The sequence below is a fragment of the Chiloscyllium punctatum genome, chromosome 39 (assembly GCF_047496795.1).
Source record: "Chiloscyllium punctatum isolate Juve2018m chromosome 39, sChiPun1.3, whole genome shotgun sequence".
Lineage (NCBI taxonomy): Eukaryota > Metazoa > Chordata > Chondrichthyes > Orectolobiformes > Hemiscylliidae > Chiloscyllium > Chiloscyllium punctatum.
In genome coordinates this window covers 52,456,637-52,481,984 of record NC_092777.1, presented here as the reverse complement: position 1 = coordinate 52,481,984, position 25,348 = coordinate 52,456,637, and the positions used below count along the sequence as shown (strand labels likewise).

At 41.1% G+C, this 25,348-nt stretch overlaps 1 protein-coding gene across 2 annotated transcripts in view; it reads left to right on the top strand.

Annotated features, from left to right (window-relative positions):
- The window catches only part of LOC140464052 (dual specificity mitogen-activated protein kinase kinase 6), a 148,023-nt gene that overhangs the window by 28,774 nt on the left and 93,901 nt on the right, over positions 1–25,348 (top strand). Inside the window, exons 3-4 of one of the 2 annotated variants that reach the window (XM_072558698.1) lie at positions 15,290–15,356; positions 24,730–24,778. In XM_072558698.1, the coding sequence (XP_072414799.1) occupies positions 15,290–15,356; positions 24,730–24,778 (116 nt within the window). The remainder of the gene's footprint in view (positions 1–15,289; positions 15,357–24,729; positions 24,779–25,348) is intronic. The other variant, XM_072558700.1, reaches the window with a different exon arrangement.

Here is a 25,348-nt window from a genome sequence, read left to right as displayed (position 1 = left end):
GAGTTGAGCCACTGGAATTGTCTTCCCCAGGAAACTGTTGAGGCAAAAACATTGAAGGCTTTTAGGAAAGTTATAGATACCGTTTTTCAGAGCAAAGGGATCAAAGGGTCTGGGGACAGTTTGGACAATTAGCAGAATCCTATAAAGATTAAAGATTTAGATTTTATTGTCATGTGTACTCGAGTACAGGAGTAGAGTGAAAAGTGTATAATGTTGCCACAAAAAGTGCCATCTTAGGTACTAAGGTACTTAGGTACAAAGTAGTGAGAGAAACGGAATTAAAAAGCTAAACATTACTTCATAGAATAAGTAGAAAAATAAGGTAATAGTTAACACTTAAAGCCTTTAGAATAGTGGAGCAGGCTTTAAAGGCTGAATGGTCCACCCTTTCTCCTAATATTCTCTTCTCTCGGTGGTAGGAATGGGGACCCAACTTCTGTAATCCTTCTGAGAGGAGCAGGCAGCTTTTGTCACGTGTATTGACCTGTCTAGGACCTGCTGTCTCAGCACAGCAGCTTGGGCCGTATTGATGTGGGTTGGGATGGGCTGTCCCAAGCTTTTAACATGAAAGCTTTTGTTGCTGATTCGGAACTTCGGTTTTCAAATAGGGAAATCCATTCACATCACTATTACACTCGAGTTTTATGAACTACGTGAACCAGATTCTTCATCGCAGAACACATTTTGAATTTAACAATCTTTTTGAGCAAATAACTCTTTGAATTCATCAATGGTTTTTTTGGGGAAGGGTTGTGATTATGTCAAAACAGCAGCTGAAAGGTTTGTAATACTACTTGGTGTAATCTTAGGAGCACTGATAACAACTGCTGCTTCTTATAATTATGGTTTTGTTTGTCATTGAACAACAAATGAGGAGAGCATGGCACACCACAGATTTCTTGATTTCTCGTGATAACTAGTCTTATCATTATTCACTTAACCATTACAGTCCACGTGCTCCACTGAGATAAATTTTACTCTGAAACACCACTAAATTTGGATATTGGAGATCTCCAATCATTCTCTTGAAATCATCATGTTCACTGTATCATGAGCTTTGGCTGTTAAATGGATTCCTTTTTACTAAATGCAGATTTCAGTTCTAAAGTTGCATATACTGTCCTGTGTATTGTTCCCTAAACTACAGTCAGTATTGCTGAATAACAGGTTGACCTGTGAATGAATGAAGTTGAACATAAAAGCAAATTGTTCACTTAGTGTTGGCTGACTTTGTGTGTTCCCTTCCTGTCCTTGGAATCACAGCAGTTAGCGCAGATATGGTTGTTATCGTGACGGTGCAATGGAAATTTCTTCAAGTGTTTACACTTTTAGGTGCAGGGGATTCAGCGGTTTGTGTGATCTTTCGTTGGTGTCTACAGCAGGGTTCTAAAGATCATTCTGGGTCTCACCTCTGAGGGATAGAAGAGTATCCTTTCATATTCTAAAATCAGAAACAAAAACAGAAATTGCTGGAAAAGCCCAGCAGGTTTGGCAGCATCTGTGGAGAGAAATCAGAGTTAACATTTTGGGTTGAGTTAAACTTCCTCTGAACTCTTTCACTGTCCAACATAAAAGATGCAGTGGGGTCTGTTTGAGATTGGCTTCGATGGACTTTGAGTCATGGGGATCTTAAACAACAAAAATGGCTCTTTGGCTCAGCATAGCTGCCCTGGTCAAAAACAACCATCTAACTATCCTCATCCTGTTTTTCAGCACTTGGCACACAGCCTTCATTTCTCATCCGAATCTGCCACAGTCCCAGGCACACCGACCACTCTAAGATTCTGCCAGAGATCTCTCCCTGTATGTTTTATAGAAACGTCACTTACAGAGAGCTGGAGTTTATTTTCAGATTTATGTACAGTCTTATTGCACAGAGACAGTCAAACAGGTCTGTGCCAGTGTTCGTGCACTGCATCAATCTCCTTTCACTTCAGTTTGTCCCATCTCAATCATGTCTCATTCTGTCCCTTTCTCCCTCCTCTTATCTATTTCTCACCTGTGTTTGGAGCTTTTTGATCACGTGATCAGATTAATTTTGGCACTGTATTCCTTTTTGGTGTGTTGCTACAACTTGGCTGATCTCTCTCTCTCTCTCTGTTGTATTGCAGCTTTTCGTGGAGTTTGGTTTCACCAGATACTCTTTGCAGGCCTCTGGATGCATTCTAAGACAGGCTTTTGAGACGTTGTGTGGGAACAAGTCAGTTTGCGCATACTTTCAAATTTTCTCACTTTGGCATCTCCACTGTGATGTAGAGTTGCCAGTGTTGGCATGGGGTGAACAAAGTTTAAAAATCACACAATACCAGGTTATAGTCCAACAGGTTTATTTGGAAGCACTAGTTTTCAGAGCGCTGCTCCTTCGTCAGGTAGCTCGTGAGGCAGGATCATTTGACACAGAATATATAGCACAAGATCATTAGTGTCATGCAACTGATACGATATAATGAACAAACCTTGATCACTGTCAAGTCTTTCATCTTATAGAATGGGTTGCAGGTTTCGGTTCATGAATATGTAAATCCCAGAACTTCTTTCAGGTTTTTTATAAAACATTCAAGTCACATTCCTAAGATAACTTAATGTTTTATAAAAAACTTGAAAGAAGTTCTGGGATTTACATATTCATGAACCGAAACCTGCAACCCATTCTATAAGATGAAAGACTTGACAGTGATCAAGGTTTGTTCATTATATCGTATCAATTGCATGACACTATGATCTTGTGCTATAAATTCTGTGTCTTATGATCCTGCACCACTAGCTACCTGACGAAGGAGCAGCGCTCTGAAAGCTAGTGCTTCCAAATTTACCTGTTGGACTATAACCTGGTGTTGTGTGATTTTTAACTGTCTCTTACTCTTTTGAATTGTATTGTTCCTTAACTGAGACAGTAGTCCACCCACTCTGTGTGACACTGAAACAGATTCTCTCCTCTTCTACAGATTTTAAAAGGTAGTTACCCTGCATTTGGTTACATCTGTCTGCTTTGCGACAGTCCCAAAGCCTCACTTTTAAAACAAAATGATTGTTTCCCCTAGAGGTTAGTGATACAGTGGTGCTCCACTTTGATTAGCTCAATTTTATTTTATTTCATGATTAAATTGGTGAAAGTTTTAACCAGGCAGAAGTGAATATGCAGAGGATATAAAGTAACTATCCTCGAGGTGTCCTTATTGTCAGTGACTGCTTCAGTAGCCTGCTTTTTCATTAGTGTACAATATTGCACCTTTTTAATCAGCTTTTTCCTTGTGATGATTTGGCATTGATCTTTCCCAAATGCAAAGGCTAGTGCTCATTCAGCTCTGGGACTATTTGGTTCTACTGTGCTATGTATTAACCATGAAGAAGCAATAATATCTCATTTATATTTAAAAGTCATTCATAATCCTTTTTCACACTATCCATAATGCTGCTCTGTCTGCGTGGCTGAGTAAAAACAAAATCTAAATCATAACAAAGATGTTACCAGAGACCAGCAGTTTCTGGAGGGTGTGTGGCTACAGGAAAGGACAGTGTGTGATCTTGTGTCTGAGATGACCAATGTTGGTCTGTACTTGATGTATTTTTACTGTCACGTCTACTTAGATGCAAAATATAGTGGAATGTGTTGTATAGTGTCACCACACTCCGGTGTCAGTGTCAAAGATTGAGAAATAAACCAAAATATACAAACAAAGAAAAACTCTTCAACTTTCCAATCCTTCTTGTGAAGTGCTCCACCATGGGCCTGGCGGACAGGCACTGGTCTGTTTGCCACACTGCTGCTGCTGGAATGAAAGTTGCCCACTCTTCAACGCCATCCCGTCTCCACTGATACTGTGACCACCATCTGTCCTCGCTGGACCTCACCGATCCTGCCAGCTACTGCACTGGCTGAGGTTATCATGAAGGACTTTCCTCAATGTCTTCCCTTTGCCTGAGCCATGGTGACCCTCCAAGTTAAAACACCACCAGTTGGCTCTCTCTGTCTAATGAGAGCAGCTCTTTGGTTCAGTCGGGCAATGGTGACTTTACCTTTTATGCTCATCATGTTTGAGAAGCAAGGGCACATGGGAATACCTTTTCTGCTCTTGCTTGAAACAGTGCCGAGGGAACTTTCACAACAAACAGATAGCAGACAGGGTCTCATTTTGATTTCTGTTCTGACAGATAGCACCTCCAACAGTGCAGCACTCCCTTGGTATGGCAATGGAGTTTTAGTCTCGATTTTGTGTTCTACTTTGAGAAGTGGGGTTTGAACCTGTAAGTTTCTGCGTTGGAGGTGGAGTGCTATCATTTGAACCATTGCTGTCTCCAACATGTGAAGCGTTGAGTAAATCTCTTGACCTCTCCAAATTGTTTGATGAGGAAAGCTGCAATGATTGTCAAACTATGCTTGGAAAGTGAGATGGAATCACTAAAGTAGTGTCAGCCTTCTTGTCTGTTTGTCAAGTAAAATTGATTGAGCTACATTCCAGCTAGCCTCAATGAGTACAGACTTAATTGAATCCCTTGTAAAGAGCAGCGAGGGTGGAATCCACTCCCATTGAACATAGAGGATTCTTCCTGGCTATCGCTCAAACCATTGTAGACATGAGCAATGAAGAACCTATGGAGTGTACTGTGAACATACCTCCTCTTTGCACATACCTCCAGATCCATTCCTTTTCTGCTCATTGTATGGATACTGAAGCATTAAATCTCAAATGGATTATTTAAGAATTGTGATTGAGATTAGACTTTTCTCAAAGATTGTTACCATCTAGGATAATTTCTCTCAAACATGCACATAGATCTGTGCAAGTCATTGTGGAAGCCAGTTAAACCTTTTGAGCATAATATTAGTGAAGCTGTAATCATGGAAAGTCTCCAATTGTGCTCCTTCTGCAGTATCTAAACAGAATCACAGAGGTTATGAGCAAGCACAAGTGAAATGTAGAAAGCACAGTGCTGTGTGTTAACACTGTACTACCTGTCGTAAAGGTACCTGTCTGCAGGCACTTATAGAGTCATAGAGGTGTACAGCATGGAAACAGACCCTTCGGTCCAACCTGTTCATGCTGACCTGCTATCTTGGTCAGCCTGAAACTTGCTGGTCTTCCAGTGCACACAGTTTGCTTTGACTGAGTGTTGCAGACTGGTACATTCCAAGTGCTGAGGGACGTACTAAAGCTTGGGACAGCTGCAGCAAAGGCGCACAGTGGGAAAGACCACCAGCCAAGGTCTACCGGCCAAAGTACAATGAGGGTCTGTCCAATTATCGGACCCTCCTGGTGCCTCAAAGATATGTAAGTAAGAAATAGCTTGGGTTTACTGAAACCATCAGTAAATTCAAACACCAATGTTTGTTTGATTTCCATATGTAAAACCGAGGTGTTTTAGTGACAATATATGTATATGAGGCTTTTCTTTTTAAAGATTAAAGTATCGTTTTGAAATCAAACAAACTATCACTTCAGATATTCCTTGAGATATGGGGTGGGTGGTCTTCCAGGCTGGAGAAATGAGCTTATGTTTGGTATCCACGTGATTGAGTCAATGTAGACCACCAACTAATGGAAAAGATACAGAGAAACAAATCTCCAAAGAAGTTACAAAGAGACGCAGATATCATGGAGTCGTTTTAATGGGGGATTTCACAAACCTGAATATGGTCTGGGATAATGATATTTTAACGAGTCATCGAGAGGCATGCATTCCCAGCCGATGTTCAAGAGTAGAGTGAATACAAGAGGTGCGTAGTTATTGCTGAACTTGTGTAAGATACTAATTTGACCTCGGTTAGAGTATTCCGTACTGTTCTAGGTGCTTTAGGAAAGATGTGAACATATTGGAGCGTGTAGAAGAGATTTACAAGAATGATTCCAAGAATGAAAGTCTTCAGTGATGAGGATAGCTTGGAGTATTAAATTAATAGCTTGACCAAGTGATGAAGTTAGTGAGGTTGCTCTAGCTTATTCCTCAGGCTCGGTGTTGAAGGTGGGAAAGCTGAATGATATATGAAGTGTTTGCACGCTACCATTTTTCCTCTTAAATTGCTCACTGGAAGACGCGAATGCAATTTACCTGTCTGCTTGTATCTTAAACATCTGATCGGTCCTTGTGAATGAAGCTGGACAGTATTCACAGGCATTTAGGATAAGACAAAGCTCTGGAACCTTGATTATCCCTTCCTTAACAGACCACTTAAAACTCAAGTATCTCTGATGTAATTGGAGTTTAAATGCTGGAAAATGTAGAAAATGGTCCCAATGAATCAAGCTAGTTTGTTGAACCTCATATTTAAATACTGCAGAGAGAAAAACAGTTAGTGTCAAGTAACTTATGTTTACAGTGGTTTAGCTTGTAATCCAGGAAAGTTAAATTCATTTAGTTGATTCTTTTATAACTCTTACATATTGTTGCTATAATAAGAGATAACAGGATCTAGAACAGATATCCCTCTTCTGTCAAAAACAACAAAGTCCTAACTCCTGATAGTAAAGAGGCTTCCTTTTGAACCTACTCGACAATGGGTGAGCTTACTGCAAGCTGAATGGAGAAAGTGGAGACTGACCAATGATGGTGCTGCAAGCCGATACTTATCTCACACCAAATATTGCATGCGCCAGCACAAATACACACACACTGTCAGGAAGTGAAGAACCTCGATTCACGGGAAAAGGAGACTTCATCATGGAGGTCAGGATGCAGCAGAAAACTATTCTAGTACAATTGCAACATTTAAAAGGCATCTGGATGGCTATATGAATAGGAAAGGTTTGGAGGGATATGGGCCGGGTGCTGGCAGGTGGGAATAGATTGGGTTGGGATATCTGGTCAACATGGACGAGTTGGACGGAAGGGTCTGTTTCCATCCTGTACATCTCACAGTGGTTAGCACTGCTGCCTCACAGCGCCAGAGACTCTGGTTCAATTCCCACCTTAGGCAACTGTCTGTGTGGAGTTTGCACATTCTCCCTGTGTCTGCGTGGGTTTCCTCCGGGTGCTCTGGTTTCCTCCTACAGTCCAAAAATGTGCAGGTTAGGTGAATTGGCCATGCTAAATTGCCCATAGGTTAAGGGGTAAATGTAGGGGAATGGGTCGGTGTGGACTTGTTGGGCCGAAGTGCCTGTTTCCACACTGTAAGTAATCTAACCTAATGACTCTATGACAATGGGACTCTTTTTTTTTTCCTTGGAGTGGAGATTTGATAGAAGTTTTCAAAATCATGACAGGGCTGGACAGAGTAGATGTGGAGAAACAATTCTCTTTCATAAAAGGATTAAGGACAAGAGCGCACGGTTGTAAGATAAAATGCGAAAGAAGCAAATGAATATTCTTTTTCACTCTGCAGATGAGTTACAGTCTGAAAATGTGGTGGAGGCAGGTTCACCTGAGGCTTTTAAGCGGACATTATTTCAATAATTAAAGTCAAAGGCAGGAAGATGGCACTGAGCTATAATGCTCACTCAGAGAGCCAGTGCAGCCACAAGGGGCTGAATGGCCTCCTTCTGTACTGTAACAACTCTATTTAACTGTCACAGTCGAGCAGTTGGTGGTTGCTACTTTCTCAAATAATTTTGAGAGCCTGGCAGCAGTTAATTTCTTTAAAAAAGGCACTATTTGAAGTGCTCTTGAGCTTCAACTGTGATGCAAAAATGCAAGAATGTTTCAATCACATTATCTTATTGCTTTAAACTATGATGTGTGGTCAAAGCCATACAAACAATAAGAAAGGAAATGAATTGGTTTGTAAGGTTAAGCGATTGAGTGTTTTTTAAGGCAACACTGTTGCACCATTAATAACTTCTTCAAGTCAAAATAATAATTTGAAATAGCTTGAAGACTGAGCTAATGATGTTTTGTTGGTTTGGTCCATAATTGTATAAAAGCATGAATTGTAAAGTGAGGTGATGTGGAGAATTAAATTTACTTTCTGAAATATTGGATATCTTAAATATATCACTTGGTAAGTATAAAGTTTTTTTTCACTGAAGCATGAAGTCAATATTTGGAGACAACACACAACAGCTGGAACTGCAGATCACAAAGTACAGGTAAGCAATCCTTAATCTGAAATTCTGAAATCCAAAAAACTCTGAAATCCGAAAGACAGCTGGTCCTGAGAGTTTTTGGATCAAGGATTGTCTACCTGTATTGCTGTTGCTGCAGTCACCCTGGCAAGTTGTATCATTTATCTTCACAGAAAGACCGTGTTCTCCTTTCATTTTCTCCAAAATCAACAAGATCTCTAGTTTCAGATGTATGCCTTGATTAACAGGTATTTAGCCATTCTTAATGCATGGCTAGATTAGAGTGGTGCTGGAAAAGCACAGCAGTTCAGGCAGCATCCGAGGAGTAGGGAAAGCCCTTCGTCCGAAACGTCATTATTCCTGCTCCTCGGATGCTGCCTGAACTGCTGTGCTTTTCCAGCACCACTCTAATCTAGAATCTGGTTTCCAGCATCTGCAGTCATAGTTTTTACCTAGTTAATGCATGGCTAGCAGAACCTATCCCAATCCCTGCTTTCCCCTGAAATATACCTTTGTGATTGGAACTAGGTGGACTTTGTTGATGACAAGATCCTTGATTGGGATTGTTAACCTGGGTCAATCAGGAGGCACTGCCTGATCCAATACTAACAGATTTAGATTTTCCTCAGTTCATGGGACTGACTCCGAGCTGGCCCGCCACAGCTAATGTTCTGGGCACAAGTAAATAAAGGGTGGTTTGGTGATGGGATACTGACCTCTGTGCAGTTACTTCCATTCATAAGCGGGCATTGGTGCTAATGTGCTGCTGCATTGATTGGATATGCTAATTATAAGTATGTCAGTTAGCTCGCTGAGCTGGAAGATTTGTTTTCAGACATTTCGTCACCATGACTACATAACATCATAAGTGAGAGCTGATGGTGCTCTGGTCCCACCTCTCTATTTATTGATCTTGGTTTCTTGAGGTGGGTGATGTCATTTCTGGTTCCTTTTTTCTAGGAAGGTAGATGGAGTCTAAGTCGATCTGTTTACTGATGGAGTTCTGGTTAGAATGTTATGCCTCTAAGAATTCTCAGGCATGTCTTTGTTTTGCCTGTCCTAGTCATCCTTTTTTTTCAAAAGTTGCTCCTTGGCTCAAGGATACTCTGGGTCCTTGACTTTTTTCAGAGGGGTAATACACCAGGCCGGGCTCTGATCAATTTGATTCGGTACAGAGATGAAAAGGATTTTGAGAGGCCTTTTGTTTATATGGAAACAGACAAGACTTCAGGCCAAATTGGTCATGTTTTAGAAGTGACCTGTATAATGAAAGGGGAGTGGTCAGCTCTACAGCTGAGCAGTTTAGTTCAGTCCTGAACTGGTTGGGGTTCAACAGTGAACTCTGTGGAAACTTGCGCTCTCTCTTTCTATCCTTCAACTTCAACCTATAAGCATGTGTTCCATTTATACTGGTGTTTAGAAGGAGTTTGCTTATTGGGACTATTATGTATATTTGGAACAGCATACTTAAGAAGCCTGAGTTCTGTAGGGGTTTTTTTATTCTGTTCTTTGTGTTTCATTGTGTAATTTTGTGAGTAAACGTTTGTCAGTTTTAAATGTGGTGTACAACCTCGCTAGCTTAATCCAGATAATTTTCACTGTACACATAGCGAAACAAATTGCAAAGTTATGGTCTGTGCTGCCTGCTTAAGAATGTTTTGAGTGGTCTGGCCTAGTCCATAACAGTTTGGGGGCTCTTTGCGGGATTTTAAACAGCAAACAGTAGGTGCTAGTGTCTTTATTTTGGGTGTTTGGTTTTGTTAGGTAGACAAAACTTGAGATGATAATGACTCTTTCAGTCACCAAACATTTTCTAGAAGTGGATACGGTGACTTTGGAAGTTTTGCAAAACACGTATAAGACCAAGTTGCAGGAATTAGCGGCGAAGCTAGAATTGGAACTGCCTCCTTCTGTGAGGAAAAGAGAGATAATTACAGCAGTAGGTCAGCATTTAAACTTGCTGGAGGAACCATCAGAATCTATAGAGATGGCAAGAATTAAATTGCAAATGAAGCAGCGTGAGTTAGAGATGAGAGATAAGGAAAGGGCAGCAGAAATGAAACAGTTTGAGTTACGATTAAAAGCAGAGAAGAGGGAAAAAGAGAGAGCAGAGATAAAGAAAGAGAGAGAGAGCTTTTGAACTTCAAAAACTGACACTTAAAAAGGAAAGTCAGCTTAAAAGGCTGGAGATAACAGCTGAGGGTAGGCTCAGTGAGGAAGAGATTGAGAACGAGCAAGCCCCTGGTAGTCAGAAGCCGAGTGAGAAGCTGTTTTAAGTATGTTCAAGCATTGCCTAAATTTGATGCGAAGGATGTGGAAGCCTTTTTCATCTCATTTGAAAAGGTGGCGAAACAAATGCAGTGGCCAGTGGCAATGTGGATTTGGTTGATCCAAACGAAATTTGCAGTTAGGGCTAGTGCGGTATTTGCATCACTATCAGAGGTGGTGTCTGGGGAGTATGAGGAGGTGAAAAAAGCTACTTTAAGTGCGTATAAGCTATTGGCAACATTTCAGGAATCTAAGGAGGGATCCTGGTCAAACCTACATTGAGTTTTAACGGATCAGAGTAATTTTGATAGATGGTTAAGAGCTTTAAAAATTGAGCAAACCTATGATGCCCTTAGGGAGGTAATTATTTTGGAGGAATTCAAAAATTCACTGCCTGAAGTACTGAGACCATGTGGAAGAGCAAAGAGTTAAAACAGCAAGGTTAGCATCTATAGTCGTTGATCATTATGAGCTGGTCCATAAAACTCCGGTTTGGCTTCCAGAATCACTTTCAGCCCATGAGGGATAGAAATTGGGGCAAAGAGAAATCCTCACATGAAAAGGGAAAGATCGATCTCAGTGAAGATCATAAGGATAACTTATCACAGGGTAAAAAGGAAACATTGAGGGGGACACAGAAGTCAAAAAGCTCCAGTGTTTTCATTGTAATAAAGTGGGCCACACAAAATCTGAGTGTTGGTGGGCTAGGAGAAAGCCAGATGTAGGAAAACCAGACAAGCCTGGAAGTTTTGTTGGACTAGTAACAAAAAGCACAAGGGAAGTTAGACAACTGTCTGAATGTACAAGATGATCAGAGGTTGATTAAGGAGGAAGTGCCAGATCTGCTTAAAAAAAATACATGCAAGGGTAAAGTTTATTCACATAGGCCAGGAGTCGTAGGTAAGGAGGTTACAATATTAAGGGACCAGCATTCTCTCAGCCTGTAATGCTGAAGGATGAGGAGATATGCACTCCTGAGGGACTATTGCCAGAAAAGGTATTGGTAACAGGAATTCATGGTGAGACAAAAAGTGCTCAATTATGTAAAGTGAGGCGAGAGAGTCTAGAGAAGAGTGGAGAATTTGTGGTGGGAGTACTTTACAAACTGTCAGCTCCAGGAATACAATTTGTCCTTGTAAATGATATAGCTGATTCACCGGTAGGTGTGCTGCCTACTCTAGTGGAAATGCGGGCCACTGAAAAAATGATGAATCTTTATTCAAGAATTTTCCCTGATTGTGTGGTCACAAGATCACAGAGGCACAGGTTGAAGCAGGAGAGATCAAAAGGCACAGATAAGGAAGCTGACATCGCTTTATCAGGAACTCTCTTTGATCAGATCAGTGGAACAGAGAAGGAGCAAATAGGTAAACATGCAAAATCTTTAGCTCTGCTAAGCTGATTGAATTACAGTAGAAAGATGAGGAGTTAAAACATTTATATCAAAAAGCAATTGCAGAGAAGGAAAGTGAATGCATTCTTGTGTGTTATTACTTAACAAATGATGCCTTAATGAGGAAATGGAGACCATCACACATTCAAGCAGATGAGAAATAGGCAGAGGGTCATCAAATTGTTCTTGCCAGTAGGGTATGGAAAGGAGGTGCTGTGAGTGACGCATGAGCTACCACTTGAAGGTAATTTAGGGGTGAGGAAAACACAGGCTAAAATACAAAGACATTTTTACTGGCCTGGACTACACAAAGATGTCGTTAAGTTTTACCAGACTCTAAGACCGTAAGACGTGGGAGTGGAAGGCCTTTTGGCCCATCAACTTCATTATGCCATTTAATCATGGCTGATGGGCATTTCAACTCCACTTACCTGCACTCTCCCCATTGTTCTTAATTCCTTGGGGGATCAAGAATTTATCAATCTCTGCCTTGAAGACATTGAGTGTCCTGGCCTCATCTGCACTCCGTGTGAATCTCTGCTGGACACGCTCCAGTGCCAGTATGTCCTTCCTGAGGTGTGGGGCCCAAAATTGGACATAGTATTCTAAATGAGGCCCAACTAAAGTCTCAGAAGCACATCACTGCTTTTATATTCCAACCCTCTTGAGATAAATGACAACATTACATTCGCTCTCTTAATCAAGGAGTCAACCTGCAAGTTAACCTTTAGAGAATCCTGGACTAGCACTCCCAGATTCCTTTGGACTTTGGCTATATTAATTTTCTCACCGTTTAGAAAATAGTCATGCCTGTGTTCTTTTTTCCAAAGTGAAAGACCTCGCACTTGCTCATGTTACAATTTCATCAGCCATTTCCTGGACCACTCTCATAAACTGTCTAAATCTTTCTGTAGCCTCCCCACCTCCTCAGTACTATCTACCTGTACACCTAACCTCGTATCATCGGCAAACTTCACCAGAATGCCCCCAATCCCTTCATTCAGGTCATTACTATATAAAGTGAACAGCTGCGGCCTCAACACTGAACCCTGCGGGACGCCACTTGTCACCGGCTGCCATTCCAAAAAAGAACTTGTTATCCCAACTCTCTGCCTTCTGTCAGACAGCCAATCCTCAATCCATGCCAGTAGCTCATCTTGAACATCATGGGCCCTCACCTTACTCAGCAACCTCCCTTGAGGCACCTTATCAATGGCCTTTTGAAAGTCTAGGTAGATAACATCTACTGCGTTTTCCTGGTCTAACTTACTTATTACCTCTTCAAAGAATTCTAACAGGTTTGTTAGGCATGACCTCCCCTTACTACATCCATGCTGACTTGTTCTAATCCAACCCTGCACTTCCAAGAATTTTGAAATCTCATCCTTTGCGACAGGTTCTAGAATTTTACCAACAACTGAAGCTAGGCTAATCGGCTTATAATTTTTCATCTTTTGTCTTGATCCTTCCTTGAACAAGGGGGTTACAACAGTGATTTATCCAATCATCCGGGACGTTCCCTGACTCCAGTGATTTTTGAAAGGTCACAGTCAGCACCTCCACTATTTCCCCAGAACTCTAGAATTAAACCCATCAGGCCAGGTGATTCATCAACTTCTAGGCCTTTTAGCTTTCCTAGCACTTTCTGTTTTGTAATGGCTACCATACTCCACTCTGCCCCCTGACTCTCCTTAATTGTTGGGGTATTACTCAGAAAAGATTTACAAGGATGTTGCCAGGGTTGGAGAATTTGAGCTATAGGGAGAGACTGAGTAGGCTAGGACTGTTTTCCCTAGAGTGTTGGAGACTGAGGATGACCTTATAGAGGTTTACAAAATGATGAGGGGCATGGATAAGATAAATAGACCGAGTCTTTTCCTTGGAGTGGGGGAGTCCAGAACGAGAGGGCATAGGTTTAGGGTGAGAGGGGAATGATATAAAAGAGACCTAAGGGGCAACATTTTCACGCAGAGGGTGGTACGTAAATGGAATGAGCTGCCAGAGGATGTGATGGAGGCTGGTACAATTGCAACATTTAAGAGGCATCTGGATGGGTATATGAATAGGAAGGGTTTGGAGGGATATGGGCCGGGTGCAGGCAGGTGGGACTAGATTGGTATGGGATATCTGGTCAGCATGGACGAGTCAGACTGAAGGGTCTGTTTCCGTGCTGTACATCTCGATGACTCTATTTCTCATGTCTTCTCCTGTGAAGACTGACACAAAATATTTAATAAGTTCTTCAGCTCTTTCCTTATCTCCCAGCACTACCCTTCCTGCGTCAATTTGGAGCGGCCCAATGCCTGCTTTTACCTCTCGTTTCTTTCTTATGTATTGAAAGAAACATTTACGATCATTTCTAATATTGGTTAGCCAGTTAACTAGAATAACTAGTTATTCTAATTACTGGTTAGTCTACCTTCGTATTTGATCCTCTTCTTCCTTACTACTTTCTTTTTATCCTCTGTATGTTTTTGTAGTTTTCCTAATCTTCTGATTTCCCAGTGTTCTTGGTCACTTTTTATAGGCTATCTCTTTTTCTTTGATACATTTCCTGACTTCCTTTGTCAGCCATGGCTGAGTAAGTCCCCCCCCACTCCAGTCAAGATAATCTTTCCTTTCTTTGGGATGAACCTCTGTACTGTCTTCAAATGCACCCAGAATTCCTCCCATTGTTGCTCTATTATCTTTCCTGCGAGGTTCTAACTCCAGTTGATTTTTGTCAGTTTGTCTCTCATGCTCCTGTAATTACCTGTATTTAACTGTAACACCATTACATCCGATTTTGGCTTCTCTCTTTCAAACTGCAGACTGAACTCTATCATATTATGATCGCTGCCTCCTAAGGCAGCGTGTCATACATGTCAGCTAATCAGAAAACCACAGGTAGTAATAAAACCTGCTCCTTTTAATACCTATTCCAGCATCACTCACCATAAGAAACCAAGACCTATAAATAGAGAGGCGGGACATACCACCAGCACTACAACCAGAGACTCTCACTGATGATGTTACCCAGTATGGTGACAAAACGTCTGAAAACAAACCTTCCAGTTCAGCGAGCTAACCTACAGACTTATCATCATTCTGAGCTACAAATCTTAAAAATTGCTAATGCGTTAATTATGTTCATGACTACATGCACTGTATTTTGCCTTCATCGTATTGGCGGTTGTCATTTCTGTTCAATATTTGTTGAAGATTAATCACTGGGAGGTCATTCTTACATTACAGTTGACATTGATGTATTTTATTCCAAATGCTTAATTTCCCCTAATACCATTGTGACCTTGACTATCGCTGTGATGTCTTTAATGTCAAGACTGTGTCTTATGAAGAGCGGTGGAACTTTCAAAACAGAACTAGCTAAATAGTTAACCAGAGAAAAAGGAAATGTAAGGCTCTAGGAAATGAATGAATGGATGGAGTGGAATGGGAGTAATCGGATATGGCCTCCAAAGAGTTGGCACAGACACGGTGGGTCAGAATGACCACGTTCTTTGCGGCAAAACACAGAGTAAAAGTCATAAAACAGGAGGGCACAATGGCATATTGTGAAGCTGTTTGAATCTTATGAAAGGTACTGGGTCTCAGTTCATCATCTTTTTTCTGTGGTTTATGCCTTTAACAGGTAAGAAAAAGAGCAGGGGACTGAAGTTATCGAAGGAAGTTTTTGAGCAACCGCAGGCCAGCCCCACGTAAGTAGCCACAACTTTGTGAACCTTGGGATCATTCAATGCTAGCCATTATTGTGGAAGTTTTTTTCATTAAAAATCATAGAGCATGTGTAAGGGCTGGCCAGGTGGCCAGTGTTTAGCATAATGTTTTGAAAAGGTAGTTTGATCAGAAATAGGACAGCTCACTGTTAGTGGTATGAATGAGAATGAGAAACCATGGCTATCTTTATTAATTGGAGCTGGGATTGTTGCATGATATATGTAATAAAACAATTACATGTTGGCAAATTTGACTGTCCCTGAAAAACTTGTTTTTCATTCTCTTTGAGAAAACAATTTGCTAACTGAAGGAAATAACTTCCACAGAATCAACGTTTCCTGTGGTAACAGTAGGGTGTGGGCTAGGGTTGAGATGGTGATGGTTGATTACAAAGGCCCTTGAGGAGGGGTGGAGAGAGAGAAGATGAGGTAGAATTGAGTTGCTATTGCTCGTACAGGAGAGTTTTGGTTTGTATTTGCTGATGAGGGAGTAATCTCAGCACAGCCACAGGACTAGTCTATTCAAAGGTTCAAGTCCCTGGGGATTGAAGGCAGATACGTTATCTGACATCTTTAACATTGAATAATATGTTCAAAGAGGGAAGATTTTTTAAAAAAGTATTAATGTTGAAACAAAGAAGGACATGTGAAATAACGGGCTGGTGGCTTGCTTCAAGAGGTGGTTTTTAAGAAGTGTCTGGAAGAAGGGGAGAGATTTGTAGAATTGGAGCTGTTTAGGGAAGAAATTCCAGAGTATGAGTTCCAGGCAGCTGAATATGCAGCTGCCACAGGTTCAGTGATGGGTTTTGGGTAACATGGGGGAGATCACGAAGTGCTGAGAGTCAAGATGAAGGCCTTCAGGAATGTAGATCAAGTCTGGGAGGACCAAGGGAGGCAAGAGTTAGGAAGGTGCACAGCTATGAAGGGATTTAAATACAAGGACTTGGATTTTACACAAATGGTGCTGGGGCTTGGGATGGTACTGCAAAGACAGGGCAAGAGAGGCAGGGTTTTGGAGGATTTGAAGTTTATGAAAATTAAGCTAAAGGTGACAAATGGCAGAAGACTTCAATGGAAAGCTGTTGGGCTAAAGACAGGTCATGTTAAACAGGTGGAAGCATTTGTAATGGAAAGTGTTTGAAACAGAACCTTAGCATGGAGTTGAATAGGATGCTGAGGTTGTGAATTACGTTCCCTTCTCCTCTTGTTGAAATGCTTTGCCTGTATTACTGCGTGCTTCTATTTCAGTACCTGAATCATACCAGAATAATTTCATTGCTGCATTTGAAGGGATGTTCATATGAGGATTTGATATGACAAATATCTTTAAAATGTATGAAATAACATGGACAATATTTTACAAACAAAGACATGACTCACAGGATCATAAGAATCTGAGTTCCACAAACTCTAGTGGGCATTTGTATTGCAATTGTGATTTGGGTCTCATCTGTTATTGTTAAATAAAAGATACGAGAGGTGCTATTGTCTAGATGATAGTGGCACAAGGTAAGGCGAGGGTGAATGCAAACTTTTAACTTTGCAGAACGTTGATTGTGAGTGTTTAAAAACAGATCTGTTTGTTACACTTGATTAAATGATGATGATGTCACTGGCAATGCATGAGATAAAGAGCACTTGGCACGTCATAACATTCAAGGCTATGGGCCAAGTGCTAGTAATTGGGATTAGGTTGAAGATCAGGTGTTTCTCAGATGGCGGGGCAGCATTCATGGGCCGAAGGGGCTTTTCTGCACTGTCTGCTTCTGAGGTTCTGTAGTTCCCTTTTTTGAAAGAGATATCCTACTAGCGTTTTACTGTCTCTCTCCTGGTTACCATGTACCCCTGCTGGGTCGAGACAGTCATGGAACCTTCACCCTTGATCCAGTTCACGGCTGTACAGCAGACCCTGTTGATGATGATCTTGGAATAACCATAGCCACTTCCTAAATGCTGACCACCCAACTCCTCAAAGTCCACTTTGTAATAATTAGAATAGTGGGATTGTTCAGTGTGATATGCGCTGTTTGTTCAGAGCAACACAATATTATCCATACATCCTGTTGGGTATTACTTTCAGTCATAGAGATGGACAGCACGGAAGCAGATCCTTCGGTCCAATCCATCCATACCGACCAAATATCCTAATCTGATCTTGTCCCATTTGCCAACACTTGGACCATATCCCTCTAAACCGTTCTTATTCATATACCCATCCAGATCCCTTTTAAAAGTTGTAATTGTCTCAGCTTCCACCATTTCCTCTGGCAGCTCATTCCATACCTGTATCACCCTCTGCGTGGAAAAAGTTGCCCCTTAGGTCCTTTTTTATATCTTTCCACTCTCACCCTAAACCTATGCTCTCCAGTTTTGGACTCCCCCATCCCAGGGAAGAGACTTTGTCTATTTATCCTTTCCATGCCCCTCATGAGTTTATAAACCTCTATAATGTCACCCCTCAGCCTCCGACGCTTCAGGGAAAACAGCCCCAGCCTGTTCAGTCTCTCCCTACAGCTCAAATCCTCCAACCCTGGCAACATCCTTGTAAATCTTTTCTGAACCCTTTCAAGTTTCAAATGTTCTGCATATGTATTTTTGCTTTGATTACCACATAAACACCACTACCGTAAGAAGTGACAGGAAGTCTGATTTTTCACATTATATAACATTCTCAGAATTGAACTATTTTGGTTTCTTCTTCTTGTCTTTGATGCTGTTACTTCTATGAGCAGATTTGTGTTTGATGGAATTACCTGTCTGTTCTCAGTTACAGATTACAAATGTATTTTGGTACTTGTCAGCTGTTTAAGGGAATGTTTAATTGCTCAGTGACAGAGTTTGCAGGACTTTTAAAAGTAAATGTCATTTTCTTTTCATGCCGCAGTGTCCCATAATGAACTTTGGTTTTATTTTTGAGCCCAGTGCTCTTGTCTCCGTTTTTAAGATTCTTACTTTACTGCTTTGATCAAATGTGTTGTCACGTCCCTTTTCATCTGATTGGATCTCCATCTGCTGTGTTTACTCCTATTATAACCTTAGCTGGTCCTCCTTGTTCTCCCCACAATCTCCTCTTTCCCTTCAGTGACCATGGAACTATTTTAATTTCTTGCTGATTATCAAGTTACTAAACTGAAAAGGTGATTCCACTTCAAAGCATATAAAGCAATTTTAGTACATTCTGTGATAAATGAAAATTATCCTTTGTTTCCCTTTTAAGGAAGCCACATGAGCTGTTTCTGAAGTCTTTTGAGGTGTACAGCACGGAAACGGACCCTTCGGTCCAACTCATCCATGCTGATCTGACATCCTAACCCTAATCTAGTCCCATTTGCCAGCACATAGCCCATATCCCTTTCAACCCTTTCTATGCATGTACCCATCCAGATGCCTTTTAAATGTTGCAATTGTACCAGCCTCCACCACTTCCTCTGGCAGCTCATTCCATACACATACCACCCTCTGCATGAAAATGTTGCCCCTTAAGTCCCTTTTTATATCTTTCCCTTCTCACCATAAACCTGTGCCCTCTAGTTCTGAACTCCCCCACACCAGAGAAGAGACTTTGTCCATTTGTCCTATCCATGCCCAGCATGATTTTATTAACCTCTATGAGGTCACCCCTCAGCCTCTGACACTCCGGGGAAAATAGCCCCAGCCTATTCAGCCTCTCCCTATAATTCAAATTCTCCAACTCTAGCAACATCCTTCGAAATCTTTTCTGAACCCTTGCAAGTTTCACAATATCCTTCCAATAGGAAGGAGACCAGAATTGTATACAAAATTCCAAAAGTAGCTGAAACAACATCCTGTACAGCTGCAAATGACCTCCCAACTCCTATACTCAGTGCCCTGACCAATAGAGGAAAGCATACCAAACGCCTTCTTCACTATCCTATCTACCTGAAACTCCACTTTCAAGGAGCTATGAACCTGCACTCCAAGGTCTCTTTGTTCAGCAACTCTCCCTCGGACCTTACCATTAAGTGTATATGTCCTGCTAAGATTTGTTTTCCCAAAATGCAGCACCTTGCATTTATCTAATTTAAACTCCATCTGCCACTCCTCAGCCCATTGCCTCATTTGATAAAGATCCTGTTATACTGTGAGGTAACCTTCTTTGCTGTCCACTTCACCTCCAATTTTGGTCTCATCTGCAAGTGATGAGATTGAAGAGATGTCCTGAATGGATAAATACACTATTAAAGGGCAGTGTGTTTCAGTCTTTGAAGTCTGTTGCACAATGCTTATTCTCTTTGACTGTGTGAAACATAAAAACATTAATAAACCCAGATAATTCTAAACGATGTTTACTATTTATCTGAGGTTCACTGAAAATTAGAAACCTGTAACAATGAAGTTCTTCCTTTTAAAAAGATAAAACAAGCAAAGCTACATTCAGTGCAGTTCAGATGACTGAGAGGTGCTCTCTGCAAGCAGCCATCAAAGTTATCATTCACTCACGATATGCGCAGTCTCTGTCCCAAGTCTGTTCTCTTGATCCTGTGTTAACCTTCTCAATGGAGGGGAAACTGTGACTTGAGGTGTACCAGATAAGGTGAACATTTATTTGCTGAAACCACAGTGTACTTATTGAAGATATTCAATTAATAGACTCAATAAATTCACTCAAAAGGTGTTCTGATTTCCTGTGGATACTCTGCAAAAGAATTCAGTAAGTTTTCATTTAAAGTTGACCCATTGAACATTGTTTCACTTTAATGCTGATAAGTTAGTTGGTTAAGTATTCCTGTTGATTGTTGTGAGATCTAACACTGCGTCCTGGTGACTTTGGCTGGTGCCTCTGTCCTTACCTGCCTGACCTTCGGCTCATACCTTCTTCCTTCTCTGTGATTCACCCAGGTGTTGCTTCCCTTTCCTGGACTCCCATTCCCACTCACGATCCAGATTCCATTCCAACTGAAGTCGTGGAAGCGCGAGTCTCCAGAGTTCAGAAAGGTCGAGGTCTTTTCAATTGGTGTTCCTTTTCTGAAATGATTTTCAAAGTTGCTGCTGCTGTCCAGAGAAGTGGCAAAGGTGGAGCTTGTTTTAAATAAAAGGGCGATTGTCAAAACCCCAACACCTTTGAAAAAATTGGGACTTGCATTTTTACAACAACAGACTACTAACTTCTGGATCTTGATGGGATTGCAGGTCCAGGAGAAGGGAGGAATGTGAGGTTGGGGAGGGTGGGATCAGCCTAACTCGGAGGGTGAGGAAGTGGATAGGGCTGGCAGTGACGAGGAGCATCCGTAAGTGGGATACTCAGGAAGCAGGATTGCTGGTGAGAAGGAGCCACTTATCTTTTAAAAGAAGATTTAAAAATTTCAGTTAATAACTTGGAATTTAACAAAGCAAAATATTTACTTAAAGGGTGAACAATGTTTTAATTTTTTCTCTTTTATAAGAACATTCCAACAGAATTGGACTACAATTGTAAGATTGGTTCCTATAGGAAACAGTGTTTCACTTCAAGTTGTGATGTTCAGAAATACAGCCACAGCCTTAAGCAAGGACATACTGTACAGTGTGATACATGTGTGTGAATGAACATCATAGTTAACTAGAAATTAATTTTTGTTTTTTCTTATTATAATTACATAATATTTCATTTATTGGAATATGCCTTGAAAATTTTACCATTTTAAAAGATGGATATTATCGAGAGATCAATTGTTTAAAAATTTATTTCCATGAGCTAAATGTGACTTTGTGCCAAGTGGAATAGCTGATATCCTGTTGTATGTAAATATATGATTCTTGTAGCTCTGTTAACCTTGCTTTCAGGCTTTGCTACGAGCAACATTACCCTTGGTATCTTGTATTGCACCAAGTTCCATTTGTCTGTTGCCTGTGTTTGTTTTCTTACATTTAAACAGTGCCTCAACTTCAAAATTCTCGTCCTTATTTTCAAATCCTATCATGGCTTTGGCCTTCCATATCTCTGTAATCTCCTTCATTCCTCTCATGCTGGAATTCTTGATTTTTAATATCATGGCATCCGTATCTTCAGTTGCTTGGCCTTTAAGCTCTGGAGTCACATCGGCTAGACCAGGTGTGCACAGCAGATTTCCTTCCCTAATTAGTGAACCTATTGGAGTTTTATGACAATGGTTACATGGTCACCATTAGGCTAGATTCTGAAATCCAAATTTCATTGAATATAAATTTTACCATCTGCCACGATGCAAATTGAACCCATGTTCTGAGAACATCAGTCTGGCATTCTAGATTATTAATCCAGTCACAGCACCACTGCTTAACACTTGAGTTTAACAACTGGGAGTAGGCTATTGGATGGTAATTGGCTGGCTTGTGTTTATCATGTTTTTTTATGCTCAGAATGCACCCAAGAAATTGTTCCACAGTTTCGGATAGATGTCATTGTTGTAGCTGTACTGGAACAGCTTGGCTTGGGGTGAGGTGTGGCATGTTTTAGAGCACAAGTCTCTACTACTATTACTGAACATTGTCAGGGCCTATAGCCTTTGCAGCATCCAGGGCCTGTAGCCAGTTGTTAGTATCACGTTGGGTGAATTTGTTCTCCAGGTAAATTGAATTGGCTGAAGACTGACATCTGTGATGCTATGAACCTTCAGAGGAGGCTGAGATGAATGGTCCACTCAGCACTTCTGGCTGAAGATTGTTGCAAATGCTTCAACCTTGTCTTTTGTACTGCTGAGCTTTTATTTATTCATTCATGGGATATGTGCATCACTAGCTGGCCCAACATTTATTGCCTATCTCTAATTACCAAGCGGATGTTCAGAGTCAACCACGTTGCCATGGATCTGGAATCACATGTATTCCATACCAGGATAAGGATGGCAGATTTCCTTCCTAAAGGACATGGATTTTTCCTGACAATTGTTCAGTAGTTTCATTGTCATCATTAAACTCTTATTTTCCAGATTATTATTGATTTCAAATTCCACCATCTGCCGTAGGGGGAGTTTTGAACCCTGGTTGATGAATTAATAATCCAGTGATAACAACATTAGGCCATTACCTGCATCTTCTCCCATTATTGAGGTGGGGATATTTCTGGAACCTCCTTCTGCATTGTGATACTCGTCTGTCAATGTGCCTTGTTCTCACTGGCCTAGGACAAAAATTTCCAAACTTTCACTGGCCAAAGGCATTTTTCTGATTTTGTAAGAAGTTGTATTGTAGGATACAGAAGTTATTATTCATGAACATTATCAAAGTTCCAGTCAGGTGCATGGAGAGGACAACCACAAGAACTTTTGATGTATGTTCCTTTCAGAGCTATTCTTGTGTTTGCTTTGTGGTCAGGATGCAAATCACAGCCAGGGGGCTGGGAGCTGATTTTAAAGGGGCGAATCAGAGATAAATAAGGTGGAAATACAATGACTTGTGTGTTTGCTTTGTCTGAGGGGTGTGAATCAGAAAACTGACATCTGTTTGGATGGGGTGTAGAAATATTCCTGGAATAAAGAGCAATTCTAGGCTCCTGTTTTAAATATGCTTCGTATTGTTTATGTACATGAATATAAGGTGAAGTTTGTTTTCCCTGCTGTCTGGGGCGAGGGGGGCGGGGGGTAGGGGGAAGAGAGGTGAGGATGGGGGAGTGGGTGGGAGGTTGACGGGGGAGTTGCTAGTGATGTGGGAGTGGTATGTAGTTGTTAGCTGAGGATTTGTCCTGTTGTGCAGTTAGTCCAAAGCAGGAATCTGTTGCATTGTCAGTATTACACGTAGCTACGCAGCCAGACCTGTCGAGTAATGGTTAGCCCTGGCCTTTAGATTTGTAATATGCACAGTTTAGAAGACTGAGAGGGGATCTGATTGAAACGTATAGGCTTATGAAAGGACTGGACACTCTGGCAGGAGGGAACATATTTCCGTTGATGGGGGAGTGCCGAACCAGAGGACACAACTTAAAAATACGGGGTAGACCATTTAGGACAGAGATGAGGAGAAACTACTTCACCCAGAGAGTGGTGGCTGTGTGGAATGCTCTGCCCCAGAGGGCAGTGGAGGCCCAGTCTCTGGATTCTTTTAAGAAAGAATTGGATAGAGCTCTTAAAGATAGTGGAGTCAAGGGGTATGGAGATAAGGCTGGAACAGGATACTGATTAGGAATGATCAGCCATGATCATATTGAATGGCGGTGCAGGCTCGAAGGGCAGAATGGCCTACTCCTGCATCTATTTCTATTGTCTATTGTCTATTTATCGTATGGCCGATGTACTGTATTTGTAGACTTTTCTTCTTCAAACAAATGCAGAAATAGCATCACTTCTTTGAATTGCAGGGGTAGGCCATTTGGCCCATCCTGTTGATGTCAGGAATCTTAAAGAGATACAGGTCATTCTGGTATAACGCGTGTTTCGTTAATGTGTATCAGCTGTAATGCGATTGATGAATTGGGGACAGTGTTTCTAAAGCACGAACTTTTAAAATAATTTCATCACTAACATTTTAATTGCTGTTTCTAAAGCGCGATTTTTCTGTAACACGGGATTGTACAAGAACGCACCCATCGTGTTATAGAAGAACTTCCTGTATTCATTCACTTAGTCTTGGTCTCCCGCTCTTTGCCTCTGCCTCAGCCCCTTTTCCAAATTTTTTTTTCTTTTTTAAGTCTATCCAGGCTCTGCTTTCAGCATTGTTATTGTAAGTTCATTTTGTGTTTTAACTCATACGGAAGATAAATTTTCACAAGCCTCTGTATTCTTTCTCAGGGTGATGGTGTGTTTTTAAGGTATTCCTAATCAATCTGTTTAGTGATGTTATGACACATTTGAAACCCAAAACCCCTGCCTCAGCGATAGGAACACTCCCACTGCTCCACTGAAGCCCCTTGGTGTGTTTTCCAAAAATATCACGCATTCAAGAATTCACTCAAATACTCACAGCATTGACTTACCAATCCATGGGAATGATTTTTGTTAACTTAACAACTTAAAATCCTGAATACTTTAGTGTACGTTCCCCTGATCATCAATTTTATGCTAACAAAAAGAATCTCAACTTATCCAGTCTGCTTTCTCATCCAGCCTCTTGTTCGCAAGATCTTCTTTGTGAATCTCTTCTGGACCCTTAATGTGGACTTGATGTTGTATTGAAAGAACTGCGGATGCTGGAAATCAGAAACAAAAACAGAAGCTGCTGGAAAACCTCAGCAAGTCTGGCAGCATCTGTGAAGAGAAGTCAGAGTTAATGTTTCGGCTCTGGTGATCCTTTATGGCTCTGAGGAATCCATCTGGCTTGACATTTCATTTGCGGCTTGAACCATATGAAGCATGTTTTCTCAGTATCCCGCATGTTGTAATGAGTTCCTGAGTTTGCTCTGAAGTCTTGTGTAAGCTGAAATCCCTCTGTTTTCTCTCTGCAGTCCACCGAGAGACCTGGATTCAAAGGCCTGTATTGCTATAGGTGAGAAGGTAAGAGTCATTCTATTTACTCCCCTAATGACTCCCTCGCATTGAAATACAGCATGTGGAAAGAATGTGACATGAAACCATTATTTTGAGATGTGGTTTCACAGCCAAGCTTTGTCTCAAATTTTGTAGCATCCTTTTTGTGTTGGAGTGCTTAAAGAACAAATCCTTAAAAAGGTACAAAGTGAACGAATAGTCCTTTTTATGAAAAATAATGTTTTTTTTCAATCTGGAAGCTCGCTGTGGGAGTATTGTCAAGTCATGAGTTAATTCAGAGCTGTCCAACCCTTTGGTATGGGTGGGCCGTAGGCACATGTCAATTTTTCTCTTCCTTGGAAGTCTGGTGAGCAAGTTTCTGAAAGGGTCCCCATAACAGTTCCCAAAAACTATACATTGATCGTGTAAACGGGTGATTAATAGAAATGACCATTAAAACATGCCCAGCAGCAAAGCTCATTAAAAAGGTTTTTTGGTTAAGAGGCAAAACTAGAGAGAGAAAAAGGATCAGCCTCAATCAGCGATGACTGGGGAATGGAGTGGTGACGGGCTGAGCTAAGGAGTTAGGTTTAACTA